The sequence below is a fragment of the Hyaena hyaena genome, unplaced genomic scaffold (assembly GCF_003009895.1).
Source record: "Hyaena hyaena isolate Hyena2069 unplaced genomic scaffold, ASM300989v1 scaffold_364, whole genome shotgun sequence".
Classification (NCBI taxonomy): Eukaryota; Metazoa; Chordata; class Mammalia; order Carnivora; family Hyaenidae; genus Hyaena; species Hyaena hyaena.
Window position 1 is genome coordinate 646,804 of NW_024080996.1, and position 15,546 is coordinate 662,349.

The 15,546-nt window shown below is 36.3% G+C and overlaps 1 protein-coding gene across 1 annotated transcript in view; it reads right to left on the reverse strand.

The window, feature by feature from the left end:
* Window positions 1-15,546, reverse strand: part of CCDC15 (coiled-coil domain containing 15) — an 87,792-nt gene that overhangs the window by 46,425 nt on the left and 25,821 nt on the right. The window contains exons 11-12 of the mRNA XM_039250243.1: window positions 11,254-11,346; window positions 9,498-9,601 (exon numbers count right to left, since the gene is read on the reverse strand). Coding sequence (XP_039106174.1) covers window positions 9,498-9,601; window positions 11,254-11,346 — 197 coding nt within the window. The remainder of the gene's footprint in view (window positions 1-9,497; window positions 9,602-11,253; window positions 11,347-15,546) is intronic.

The following is a 15,546-nucleotide window of genomic DNA, read 5'->3' on the forward strand; positions in this document are numbered from 1 at the left end:
TGGGGATGAGCACTGGGTGTATATGGAAACCAACTTGACTATATACTATTAAAAAAAGCAGAGAGAGAAGATGTGGTATATATACATACATACATACACATACACAGTGGAGTATTACTCAGCAATCAAAAAGAATGAAATCTTGCCATTTGCAACTACGTGGATGGAACTAGAGGGTATTATGCTAAGCAAAATTAGTCAGAGAAAGACAAATATATGACTTTACTAATATGAGGAATTTAAGATACAAAACAGATGAACATAATGGAAGGGAAGGGAAGGGAAAATAATATAATAACGGGGGGGGGACAAAACATAAGACTCTTAAATATAGAAAACAAACAGAGGGTTGCTGGAGGTATTGTGGGAGAGGGGATGGGCTAAATGGGTTAGGGGCATTAAGGAATCTACTCCTGAAACCACTGTTGCACTATATGCTAATTTGGACATAAATTTTATAATTAATTTTTTAAAATATAGCCACAAAAATAATTGAATTTTATATGTATTACCAACTATTAATAAATACATTCTTGGTTTAAACTTAAAAAAAATATCGTCTACATCCTTGCTAAAATCTGATAGTCCCTTCTCCCTCCTAATCCTTCTTCTTCTTTAAGCTATTCAAGTGAGTATGAAGTGGTATCTCATTGTGTATCTACTGAGTTCCCATTTTAAGATTCTGTTTGTCAGTTCCAGACTTTCTATTTTATAGATTCCAGCCTCTGGTGAAATTCTCCATATCGTCATCTATTTTCTTCATTTTTTCCTCTTCCTTGTCTGCTAATACCAATATCTTTTTCATCTGTGAGTCTGCTTCTGTTGTCTCTTTTTCCTCTTGGCTTTTGATCATCTGGTCCTATCTCTTGACATGCCTAAAAATTTCTGATTGAGTGCTGAATGTTGTTTTGAAACAAATTTAGAGGGGTGCCTGGGTGGCTCAGTCTTCGGTTAAGCATCTGACTTCAGCTCAGGTCATGATTTCACAATTTGAAAGTTTGAGCCTCATGTCAGGCTCTGGGGCTGGAGCCAGCCCAGAGCCTAGAGCTTGCTTTGGATTCTGTGTCTCACCCTCTCTCTCTCTCTCTCTCTGTCCCTCCTCTGCTCGTGCTCGCTCTCTCTCGTTTGCTTTCTCTCTCTCTCTCCCTCTCTCTGTCTCAAAAATAAATAACCCTTAAAAACAAAATTTAAACAACTTTAGAGACACCAAATGATATTATCTATGGCCAGAAAAAGTTCACTCTTTTCTCTGCTAGGAAGAGAATGCAGGGCTCATCACCTTAATCCAATCAGTCTCTGCAGAATCAAGGCAGCTTTACAGTTTAGGTAAGGCTTACTCAACTGTTGGTTAGATCATCTTGTTAGTGTATACTTCTCCATATTCCTGTAGAACTTTTCAGTCTCTTTTTGACTGAAAGTCTGGTATATTCACTGGGTCCTAGCTACCCTACCTCACACTGGTGAGTCCTGAACTCTAGATGCACTATGAGATTATAACAAATTTCTCTGTTTTCCAGAAGTTTTCAACTTAGACCTTTAGCCTTCTTTATTGCACAAATTTAGACATTGTCTTGAGGAGAAAACTGATCATGTGTTTGAAGACCGCTCAAAGTCTGCAATTTTGTTAATTCAGCACCTGAAAACCAACAAAAGCTCCCCTTGATTCTCTGTCCCCCAGAAGTAGCTGTGTTTGGTCTCAGTTCATGTTGAAATACATACTAAAAATTCCTAAAGAAATCTTTAGTTCTTATTGCTGCCAGAACTCTAGTTCCTTTTTTTCCAAATGTGTATAGGTCAGCCCTCCCTTAATATTCCTGAGGCTTCTCAAACTCAATGTCCAAATTCAACTTGCTAACTTTTTTTCAAATCTAGTTCTTCATTGGGCATTCCTTACCTATGTTAATGGTACTACCCATTCATTCAGCTATCCAAGAATAAAGTTAGAAACTACTTTTGATTCCTCTCAACACCAAACCCAATTAGTCATCAAGTCCTATGGATTCTATTTCTTAAATTTTATTAAACATATGACTCCCTGTTCCCAATGTCCACATCCACCATCTCCTACCTCAACTACTAAAATAACTTATTAACTAGGTTCTTTCCTTAGTTATCTGTCCTCTCCAGACCATTCTGTACTCTGCTGCCACAGTAATCCTTCTAAAATGCAAATCTGATCCTCAGACTTATGCCTTAAAATTTGAGCAGCCTTCTGAAAGCCCTTCTGCCACTTCACTTCCACCAATTTAGCCACCCCAAGTTTCCACACTGTTTCCCAAACATACCTTATACTTTCATACTAAGTTCCATGATGATCTATCAAATTTCTATTCATGCTTCAAGACCAAGCTTGAGTATTAACTCATCTATATATAAACCTCCCCAGCCTGTCCCTGCCTTACTTCTCACGTAGCATTATAATTCTTATTTTCATCTCCTTTTCTCTATTTGTCTGGCCTTCCTTGGTGTTCATTCTACTTGCCTTCATCATCATCACCATCAGCAGCAGCAGCAGCACTACCACCACCATCATCATGATAGTAATACGTACTATTTACTATGATTTTATTGAATGCCAAATACAATGTTAAGTATTTTGCATATATTTCTCCATTTAATTCTATCAACAACCTAGGAAATAGGTATTATAACCTCACTTTATAATTAAAAATACTGAGTCTCAGAGGTTAAAAAATATGAAGGTTACATAATGAATAAGTTGCAAATTCAAACCTAAGACTATTTGATTACAAACCTATGCTATGAATCACTACCCTGCCGCATACTCACATTTAATATTCTTGGCATATAGTCAGTACCTGGCATGTGCTAGGCTCTCAATAAATGTTTGTTTGTTGAAAAATACCAAAAGAAATAATATATAAAAGCCCTTCTAAATTATAAAGCTCTGTATGAATACTATTATTTGCTTCCACTCTCAGTTTATGTTGATTTTTCTACTTTACCATCCTTATCTGCTTCCCCAATAAACACACATCCACCTAGGCCCAACTGAAATGTAATAATTTCTCTAACTTTCCAGATAGAATCAGTAATCCCTCTTCTGTGTTCTCAGGGACTCTATGCCTACCCCTTCTATTGTAATAATTACACTACTTATTTGTATGCAATTATTCCCCCATTCACCTTAGATTATGAATTCCTCAAGGAAAGGAATCACATTTATCTTTATATTGCCTATGCCTAGGAAAGTCCCATGACATTAAAGTGCCAGATTAATGTTTGCTGAATAAATGCAGAATCACTCTCAGACCAGCTGGATAAGAAGTGAAGTCCTTGCTCTGGAACTCACAATTTTCCCCTCAGCTTTATTGAGAGATAATTGACAAAAACACTGTATAATTTTAAGGTATACAATATATAGCAATGATTTCATATACATATATAGTGTGAACTGATTACCACAATATTAGTTAACACTTTTATCACTTCAGTTACTGTGTGTGATCATGATGAAAACATTTAGTATCTACTCTATTAGCAAATTTTCAGTATGCAGTGCACTAATGATAGTTACCACATTGTACATTATTAGATCACCAGAACTCCTTTACCTTACAACTGAAATTTTACAGCCTTTCACCAACCATTTCCTCCATTCCCCAGGTCCTGGCAAACACCAATCTATCTCTGTTTCTATGAGTTCAGTTTTTTCGATTTCACAAGTAAGGAACACCATAAAGTATTTCTTTCTCTATTTACTTCATTTAGCATGGTGACCTCAAGGTTCATTTATGTTGTCATAAATGGCAGTGTTTTCCTTTTTTGTTGCTGAATAATATTCCACTATATATGTACCATTTTCTTTATCCATCATCTACTGACAGACACTTAGGTTGCTTCCATGTTCTAGCTATTGTGAATAATGCTGAAATGGATATGGGGGTGCAGATACCTCTTCCTTCAGATATATACCCAAAAGTGGGATTGCTAGGCCATATGGTATTTCTATTTTTAATTTTTGGGGGAACTTCCATTTTATTTTCCATTGTGACTGCACCAATTTACTTTCCCACCAACAGTGTACAAGGGTTCCCTTTTCTCCACATCCTTACCAGCACTTATCTCTTGTGTTTTTGATATAGCAGCCATTCAAACAGGTATGAGGTGATATTTCATTATGGTTTTGATTTGTATTTCCCTGATTAGTGATGTTGAGCACCTTTTCATATACCTATTGGTCACTGGTATTTCTTCTTGGAAAAATGTCTATTCAAGTCCTTTAACCATTTTTTAATTGGGTTGTTTGGGTTTTTCCTTACTCAACTGTATAACTTCCTTATATAATTTAGATATGTACATCTGATCAGATATATAGTTTTCAAATATTTTCTCCCATTCCACAGGTTGCCTTCTCCTTTGCTGTGCCAAATGAAGTCATTTAGTTTGATACAGTCCCACTTGATTCTTTTTGGTTTGTTGCCTGTACTTCCTGTCATATTAAAAATTTGCCAAGGGGCAATGGGGTGGCTCAGTCAGCTGAATGTCCAACTTCAACTCAGGTCAGGATCTCATGGTTCATTGAGTTCAGGCCCCACACTGGGCTGCCGCTGTCAGCCTGTCAACACAGAGCCCACTTTGGATCCTCTGTCCCCTTCTCTCTGCCCTTTCCCCACCTTCACTCTCCCAAAAATAAAATAAGTATTTTTAAAAGGTAATCATTGCCAAGACCAAAGTCAGAGAGCTTACCCCATGTTTTCTTCTATGAGTCTTAAAGTTTCAGGTCTTATGTTCAAGACTTTAAACATTTTGAGTTGATTTTTGAAGGTGTAAGTTATGGCTCCACTTTTCATTCTTTTGCATGTGGAAATCCAGTTTTCCCAAAACCATTTATTGAAAAGACTATTCTTTCCCCATTGTATATTCTTGATTGCTCTTTATTATTTCTGGGCTCTTTATTCTGTCCCTGTATCTCTGTTTCTGTTTTATGTCACCATTATCTGTTTTAATTACTATAACTTGTAATATAGCTTGAGATCAGGAAGTGTGATGCCTCCAGCTTCATTCTCCTTTCTTAAGAATTCTTTCACTATGGGTTCTTTTATGGTTCCATACAGATTTTCGAATTTAGGATTGTCTTTTCTATTTCTGCCTTTAGAACTTTGATAGGAACTGAATTGACTTTGTATACTCCTTTAGACAGTATGAACATTTTAACAATATTAATTCTTCCAATTTATGAGCTTGGAATAACTATTTATTTGCGTCTTCTTCGATTTCTTTCATCAATGTTTTACTTTACATGTATAGATCTTTCACTTCCTTGGTAAGATTTTTTCCTAAGTATTTTATTCTTTTTGATGTTATTGTAAATAGGACTGTTCTCTTAATTTCTCTGATAGTTCAATGTTAGTATATAGAAACACAACTGATTTTTGTAAACTGATTTTGTATCCTGCAAAATACAGGTATTACTGAATTCATTTATCAGTTCTTAACAAGTGTTTGGTGTTATCTTTAGCGTTTTCCATACATAACATAATATCATGTCATCTGCAAATAGAGTTTGAGTATTCCTTTGCCACTTGGATGACTTTTCTTTTTCTTGTCTAACTGCTCTGGCTAGGACTTCTGGTACTAAGTTGAATATAAGTGGGGAGATCAGGCACTCCTGATCTTAAAGGAAAGAGTTTCAGCTTTTCACTATTGAGTATATGTTTAGCTGTAGGCTTATCATATAGGGTACATTCCCTCTATATCAGTTTATTGAGAGGGTTTTTTATCATTAATGGATGTTGAATTTTGTCCAATGCTTTTCTTGCATCTATTGAGATGAACACATGATTTTTATCTTTTATTCTGTTAATGAAATGTATCATATTGATTGATCTGTGGTTGCTGAACTACTGTTGCATCCTTGGAGTAGATCCTATTGCTCCTGATATATGATCCTTTTAATGTACTGCTGAATTAAGTTTGTTAATATTTTGTTGAGACTTTTCACACCCATATTCATCAGGATAGCCTATACTTTTCTTTCTGTGTACTGACCTTGTCTGGTTTTGCTATCAGGGTAACGCTGGCCCCATAATGAGTCAGAAAGTGTTCCCTTCTCTTCAGTTTTTTGGAAGAATGAGAAGACCTAGCATTAATTCTTCTTTAAATGTTTGGTAGGATTCAACAATGAAGGCATCTGGTCCTGAACTTTTGTTCTGGGGAAGTTTTTGGTTGCTGATTCAATCTTCTTATTTGCAGTTGGTCTGTTCAAATTTTCTATTTCTTTATGTTTGAGTCTTGACAGGTTGCATGTTTCTAGAAATTTTCCATTTTTTCCAGGTTGTCCAATTTGTTGGCATATAATTATTCACAGTAGTCTCTTATGATCCTTTGTGTTCCTGTGGTATCAGCTATAATGTCTCCTCTTTTGTTTACCATTTTATTGATTTGAGTCCTCATTTTTTTCTTGGTTAATCTAGCTAAGCATTTCTTCTTTTTTTTTTAATGTTTATTCGTTTTTGCGAGAGAGAGAGAGAGGGTGAGTGGGGGAGGGGCAGAGACACACACACACACAGAATCTGAAGCGGGCTCCAGGCTCTGAGCTGTCAGCACAGAGCATGACGCAGAGCTCGAACTCACGAACTGTGAGATCGTGATCTGAGCCAAAGTCAGACGCTTAACCAACTGAGCCATCCAGGTGCCCCTAGCTAAGTATTTTCAGTTCTATTTATCTTTTCAAAAAACCAATTCTTAGTATCATTGATCTTTTCTATTTTTTCCTATTCTGCTCTAATCTTTATTATTTCTTTCCTTCTACTAACTTTAGGCTTAGTTTCCTCATCTTTTTTTAGTTTCTTAAGGTGTAAGATTAGGTTGTTGTTTTGAGATCATTTTTCTTTGAAGGCATTTAGCTATAAACTTTCCTTTTAGAATTGCTTTTGCTGCATACCATAAGATTTAGTATGTTGTATTTCCATTTTTTTTTTTGTCTAAACATTTTTACTTCCCTTTTGATTTATTTGATCCATCAGTTATTCAGGATTGTGTTAATTTTCATATATTTGTGAATTTTCCAATTTTCCTCATTACTGATTTCTACCTTTATACCAATGTGTTTGGAAATAATACCTGATATAATTTCAATCCTCTTGAATTTGTTATGACTAGTGTTATAGCCTATGTGGCATATGATCTATTCTGAAGAACACTCTGTGTGTTCTTGAGAAGAATGTATACTCTACTGCTGTTAGCTAGAATATTCTGTATATGTCTGTTAAGTCTAGTTGGTCTATAGTGTTGTTCAAAACCACTGTTTCCTTATTCATTTTCTGTCTGAATGATCTATCCATTGTTTAAAGGGGGATACTAAAATCTCTCACTATTATTGTATTGCTGTTTATTTCTCCTTTCAGTTCTGTTAGTATTTGCTTTATGTTTACATACTCTGATGTTGGGTGCATAAATATTTTTAATTGTTATATCATGAATTTATCCCTTGATCATTATATAAGAACCTTCTTTGTCTGTTGTGACCCTTTTCAACTTAAAATCTATTTTGTCTTCTATGAGGATAGACACCCCCACTCTATTTTGGTAACCAATTGCATGGAATATCTTTTTCCATCCCTTCACCTTCAGCCTATATGTGTCCTTAAAGGGAAAGTGAGTCTCTCATAGGCATCATTTCTCTTTTAAGGCAGTGTGGTATTGGCAAAAGAACTGACAAATAGGTCAGTGGAACAGAGAAGAGAGCCCAGAAATAGACCTGTATAAAATTAACTGATCTTTGACAAAGGAGCAAAAGTAATACAGTGAAGCAGAGACAGTCTTTTCAACAAATGGTGTAGGAACAACTGAATATCTATGTGCAGAGAAATGAACCAGACACAGACCTTACATCCCTTATAAAAGTTAACTAAAAATGGATGGTCAAGCCAAATATAAAACACAAAAGAAAATCTAGGTGACTTTGAGTATGGTAATAATTTTATATTTATAGTTGTGTGTATATATATATATATATATATATATATATTTTTTTTTTTTTTTTTGAGAGAGAGAGCGAGCGAGCGAGCGAGCACTGTCAGTACAGAGCCCAATGCAGGGCTCAGTCTCATGAACCATGAAATCATGACCTGAGCCAAAATCAAGAGTCAAATGCTTATCTGACTGAGCCACCCAGGAGCCCCAATTTTTGAGATACAATACCTAAGGCATGACAGATTAAAAAAATAATTATCAGCTGGATTTCATTAAAATTAAAATCTTCCGCTCTCCAAAAGATAGTGTCAAAAGAATGAGAATTAAAGCCACAGACGAGGAGAAAATATTTGTAAAAGACACATTTGATAAAGGATTATTATCCAAAACATACAAAGAACTCTTAAAACACAAGAATAAGAAAACAAATAGCCCAATTAAAAAATGAGCCAAAGACCTAAACTGACACCTCAGCAAAGAAAATGTATAGATGGCTAATAAGCACATGAAAAGATGCTCCACATCATGTGTCATCAGGGAACTGCACACTAAAACAACGAGACAGCACTACACAACCATTAGAATGGCTGACAACCAAAACACTGACAAACCAAATGCTGGAGAGGATATGGAGAAAAAGAAACTTTCATTCATTGCTGACAGAAATGCAAAATGGTACAGCCACTTTGGAATAAAGTTTGGCAGTTTCTTTCAAAAGTAAACATACTCTTAACCAAGCCTACTATTTGGTATTTACCCAAAGGAGTTAAAAACTACCAACCAAATGAATCCTGCACATGGATATTTAGAGCAGCTTAATTAATAACTGTGTACCTTTGAAGAAACAAGAAGACCTTCAGAAGCTGAATGGATAAACTGTGGTACATCCAGACAGTAGAGTATTATTCAGCACTATAAAGAAATGAGCTGTCAAGCTATGGAAGGTATTAGAGGAAACTTAAATGCATATTACTAAGTGAAAGATAGCCAGTTTGAGATGGCTACATATTGTATCCCAACTATATTCCATTCTGGAGAGGGAAAAACAATGGGGACAGTTAAGAGATCATTGGTTACAATGAGCTGGGGGAGACAAAGATGAATAGGTGAAGCACAAAGCATTTTAGGGCAGTAAGACTATTCTGTATGATATTATATTGTGTGGATACAAGCCATTATACATTTGTCAAAATACACAAGAGTGTATACAACACTAAGGGTGCATCCTAATGTAAAATATGGATTATGATGTGTCAGTGGAAGTTTATCAGTTGTAACCACCATACTACCATGCTATGTTGACAGTGGAGGAAGCAGTCCATGTGGACAGGCAAGGGGGTCAATAAAACTCTCTGTACTTTCTACTTAATTTTGCTGTAAACTTAAGACTGTTCCCAAAAAAGATTCTACTAAAAAAACATAGCTCTTAACCACCTTTTCATACTTCTATTCATATCAAAAACAGTTTTTTCTACTATGCCTAATGATTTCTAAAACCTAGTTTTCAAAATCATCTTAACTGGTAACTGAAGGCTCATAATAAGGATCAAAGAACTTACTTTTCAGCTTTCTTTTGATGTTCTTTTTGCCTTTGTTGTTCTTTTACTTGTTCTCTTTCAATATCCATGAACAGTCGTCTATATCTCAGGTATTGCTTTTGACGCTAAAGGAAAGAAGTTAAACTTTCTTAACATTCTGCTCTCAGAGGACTTTCCAAGGGAGGAAAATATCCTTGTGCCACAGACCAAAAAAATACTTATATATAATACAAAAGTCACGTGGAATTAAGTCCTTGATTTCTTTTTTTGTTTGTTTATTTTGAGGAAAGGGCAGAGCACACATGTACATGTGCACATGCATGGGGGAGGAGAAGAGAGAGAGGGAGAGAGGGAATGCCAAGCAGGCTCTGCTCAGCACAGAGCCTAACACAGGGCTCAATCCCATGACTGCAAGGTCATGACCTGAGCCAGTATCAAGAGTCAGACACTTACCCAGCTGAGCCACCTAGGAGGCCAGTCCTTAATTTCTTTCTATTTATGGTGACCTATGATAATATCACATACAGCAAGAGCTTTATATTCTCAAGCACATAGCTATTCGATGTTACAGACAAATTAGAGAAAGAAGTACTAGTTTTGGGGCGCCTGGGTGGCTTAGTCGGTTAAGCGTCCGACTTTCGCTTAGGTCATGATCTCGTGGTTCGTGGGTTCGAGCCCCACGTCGGGCTCTATGCTGACTGTCAGCTCAGAGCCTGGAGCCTGTTTCAGAGTCTGTGACTCCCTCTCTCTCTGACCCTCCCCTGCTCACGCTGTCTCTCTCTCTCTCTCTCCTAGAAATAAATAAAACATTAAAAAATTAAAAAAAAAAAAAAAGAAGTACTAGTTTTGCCCTTAGTATAGTCCTTTGTCAACAGCACTTGAGGCAGAGATTGTGTAGGACATGATAAGATACAGTACTATATTTACTCTGTGTTATGAAGTTATAAGTACCATAGAAGGCCAAAGAAAGAAAGTGAGAGGGATTTTATGAAACAAAAACAGTCAGTTTAACTTTTCAAAATTGAAACCACATCACAAAAGTATGCTCTAAACCTAGCCTAATACGGTGGGAAAGAGGGAAAAAGAACTGAGGAATACCTGAGCATCATACTTTTAAAGGGAACAAGTGTAATAAAAGCAAGTGCTATTGCCCTGTGTGTGACCTGTTCATACCTCTGGGTTTATACATTCTCTTTTAAGGACAGAAGCTACTCAAGGGGCACTAGTGCACACCTAGACATGTTTTTGACCTTTGAAAAGTCTAATAGCCAGTTCTTAACATCAAGGATACATCACAATCATCAGTGGTGTTTTTTAAGAACACAGATGCCCCAAATCTACCTTTTCAGATACTGATCAGTATATCCAGTTTGGGTCCAGGCATTTTTATTTGGAAAAAAGCTCCACATCTGATTCTGGCACATGGACAGTGTTAAAAACCGCTGGTTTAAACTAACATTAGATCGGAAAGGAAAACAAAACAAAAAGGAAGTCATAACTTAAAACTCTTCCTTTAAATTATTGTAACAAATATACACTAACGGGAAAAATTCACTAGGATCAGATCTCTGATTTCATATCAAGGTGATCTTAAATCCTAGGAGTTTGGAATAAAAGTTCAACACATTATAATGAGTCAAATAACTTCTTTACCTCATTTATTTATCCAAGAAATTTGTAGTATTAGCCCTAAATGTGTAAGTACACAATAAATTGTTCCCAATTTCATACTATTATAGTAGAAATATTGGTTTCCAAAGGAATTATCATTACATACCTCTTTCTTGTCTTCTTCTTGATCTACTCCAGACTGAAATGCCAGTGGAATTTGTAATTCAGTGTTCAATCTTGACTGATAGTCACCACATACCTGTTAGAAGTCCAGTCACACAAAGTGATAAAACTGCCCAAAGCTAGCCCTGTACGTGATTTTGTGACTTTCATCTATTGATTCTTTTCTCCTGCAACCTTGAGCTCAACTTTTTTTATTTATTTAAAAAAATAAAAAATCAGTAAACAAAATAAATCTTAAGAGAATGAAAGAAGCAGAGTCAGAAGGAATTAAACCAAACAAAAAACAACAAGCCAAAGAAAATGATTCAGGTCAAAAACATGGATGAATTAACAACAAGCCAAAATGTTCAGAATGAAAGTTCTTCTAAAGTGATCACTAGAAATTGCTCTATTATGCATGTGCTTGGCGCTGAATCCGGGATATAAAGCCAGATCCCTTATTATCTCAAATCTGTAATCATTTTCTATTCATACAACTCTTTGGTGGGTGTGAGCCCAGAGAATAAGGGCATGAAAATATTATAACATCAACTGACTTGGAAGGGAGGAAACTGAAGCTAAATTTCCCCTGCGTTACTAGAAAAGCATTATGACATAATTTGGTGTACCTGCTTTGACACTGTATGGGTCAAATTATGATCTTTAACTTTTAGAAATGAAAGATATTTTAATATTGCTTTTTCTTAGCTTAGAAGTTATTTATCTTTTGGCAAAGTTGCAGGATATAAGATCAGTATACAAAAATCAATTGTATTTCCACATACTTGCAATAAGCAATCTGAAAATGAAATTAATGGAAAAATCCATTTAAACTACCATCAAAAATTACTTAAAGTTAACAGAGGAACTGTAAGGTTTTTACTCTGGAACCTATAAAACATTGTTGGAAGAAATTTAAAAAGATCTAAATGAATGGAAAAGGCCTCTCGTGCTCATGGAAGGCTTAATATTGTTAAGATGGCAGTAGTCTCCAAATGCATCAACAGATTGAATGCAATCTCCATCAAAATTTCAGATGACTTCTTTGCAGAAGTTGGCAGGATGATCCTTAAAATTCCTATGAAAATGCAAGGGACCCAGAGTTGCTAAGATGGCTTTGAAACAGAAGAACAAAGTTGGAACAATTACTCTTCCCAATTTCAAACCTTAATACAAAGCTACAGTAATCAAGAGAGTGTGGCACTCCCCTATAGATGAATGGAACAGAGCCAACAGTTCAAAAAGAAACCATTATATTTACAATCAACTGAATTTTAACAAGCGTACAAAGAGAATTCAATGGGTAAGAAGAGTCACTTCAACAAATGATGTTGGGGCAACTGGATATCCACATGCAAAAGAATGAAGTGGAGCTCCTACCTTATACCACATATGAAAATTAACTCAAATCAGATCACAGACCTAAACGTAAGAGACATAAAATTCTTAGAGGAACACATAGGAGTAAGTCTTCATGGTCCTGGATTCGGTTATGGTTTCTTAGATATGACATCAAAAGTACAAGCCACGAAAGAAAAAATAACTAACTTAAACTTCTTCAAAACTTAAAACTTCTAGAGGCGCCTGGGTGGCTCAGTTGGTTAAGCGATTGACTTCAGCTCAGGTCATGATCTCACGGTTTGTGGGTTCGAGCCCCATGTCGGGCTCTGTGCTAACAGCCAGCTCAGAGCCTGGAGCCTGTTTCCAATTCTGTGTCTCCCTCTCTCTATGACCCTCCCCTGCTCACACTGTCTCTCTCCCTCTCTCTCTCAGAAATAAAGAAAACATTAAAAAAAAAGTTTTTTAAAAAAACTTAAGACTTTTGTGCTGCAAAGGAAACCATCAAGAAAACAAAAAGCCTACAAAATGGGAGAAAACATTTGTAAATCACATAATAAGGGACTTGTATGTAGGATATATGAAGAACTCACAAAACTCAATGATCAAAAGACAAGCAACTCAATTACAAATTAAGCAGATAATCTAATAAGGAGTTTTGGAAAGAAAAATATGCAAATACCCATTAAGCACGTGAAAAGATGCTCACCATTAACCATCAGGAAATGTAAATCAAAACCACAATGAGATACCACACATCCATTAAAAGAGATATAATTAAAAAGCGATAATAAATACTAGTGAGAATGTGAAGAAACTGGAACCCTCATGCACTGTTGGAGGGAATGAAAAATAGTGCAGCCACTTTGGAAAAGAATTTGGCAGTTCCTTAAAAGGATAAGTGTTGGGGTGCCTGGGTGGCTCAGTCAGTTAAGCGTCTGACTTCGGCTCAGGTTATGATCTCACAGTTTCGTGGGTTCAAGCCTCATGTCGGGCTCTGTGCTGACAGCTAGCTCAGAGTCTGGAGCCTGTTTCAGATTCTGTATCTCCCTCTCTCTATGGCCCTCCCCTGCTCATGCTTTCTCTCTCTTTCTCTCTCTCTCTCAGAAATAAATAAAAATTTTTTTAAAAATTTGAAAAAAAGATTAAGTGTTGAGACCCAGCAATTCCACTTCCAGGCATACTCAAGAGAAATGAAAACATACATTCACACACACACACACAAAACAAAAAACAAACTTGTATGGAAATGTTCACAGCAACATTACTCATAATAGCCAAGAAGTAGAAACAATTCAAGTGTCTATCAGCTGATGAGCGAATAAATAAAATGTGCTCTATGCATAAAATGGAATATTACCCAATGAATAGGAATCCAGTACTGCTGCATGCTACAAGGTCAATGAACTTTGGAAACATTACACTAAATGAAAAAAGCTAGTCACCAAAGGCCATCTATTCCATGATCCCATTTATATGAAATGTCCAGAATAGGCAATCTATACACAGAGAAAGTGGTTAGTGGTTGTCTAGGGCTGGGGGTGGGAGTGAGAGGAAAAAGGCATTGGCTGCTAATGGGTAAGGACTTTTGGGGTATGATGAAAATGTTCTAAAACTCATCATGGCAAAGTCTGCACAACCTTTTGAATATACTAAAAACACTGAACTGTACACTTTAAATAGATTAAGTACATGGTATGTGAATTACAGTCAATCCTCAATATTCCATACTCCTTATCTATGAATTTGTCTATTTACTAAACTTTATTTGTAATCCCAAAATTGACACTTCCAATGCTTTTACAGTCATCTGCAGACACGTACAGAGCTGTGAAAACTTTGAGTCACCTGATATGCATGTTGCCAGCTAAGGTCAAACAAGGTGATGCTGTGCTCTTTTTGTCTCAGCCTTCATACTGTAAACAAGTATTCTTTTCAAGGTCTGTTTAGTGCCAAGGTTTTTGCATTTTTGTGCATTTCGTTGGTGATTTTGCTATTTAAAATGGCTCCCAAGTGCAATGCTGAAGTACTATCTAGTATTCCTGAACATAAGAAGGCTGTGATGTGCCTTATGGAGAAAATACATGTATTAGATAAGCACCATTCAGGAATGGGCTATACTTTTATTGGCCCTGAGTCCAATGTTAATGAGTCAACACCATAGATTAAACAAGGTGTCTTTGAACAGAAGTTCACATAAAATAAAGTTAGGGTTTTTTTTATTGTTTTTTTTTTTAATTTTTTATTTATTTCTAGGAGAGAGAGAGAGAGACAGCATGAGCAGGGGAGGGTCAGAGAGAGAGAGAGATACAGACTCTGAAACAGGCTCCAGGCTCTGAGCTGGCAGTCAGCACAGAGCCCGACGCGGGGCTCGAACCCATGAACCGCGAGATCATGACCTAAGCGAAAGCCGGACGCTTAACCGACTAAGCCACCCAGGCGCCCCAATAAAGTTAGGTTTTGATCAGTGACCAAAATGTTGTGATCAGAGGCTCACAAAAACCTAACTTTGCTATCTTCCCTGGCAGCAATTGTTCAGCATTCACCAATTCAGTGTGCGCGGCAACTTTGTATAACTATCATGGATGATGAGAATCAACTGTTTATCTCATTCAGGCTATTATGTTTAAAGCTATTTACTGATTTGTTATAAATAAAATCTGAAAATTATACACAACAGAGGCTGACAGTAGTTATCTCTGGAATTTTAGATTCTTTTTTCTTTTTGTTTGTGTTTACTTTTGCTACAATAAAAATGGAAACATTTTCTGCTTTCAAACAAGTAAGAAAAACTGGACTTCTAGCACTTGGCAAAGAATAATAAGCTCACTATGGACCTGTCTGTCTCTCACTGATTCTGTCTCTGATTCTAACTAAAAATTCCAGGAAATGTGGCTCATGGTATCGGGGGAAGAGTATAAGGGGTGGGTATCCTGAAGAGGAATGAGCTAGAAAAGTG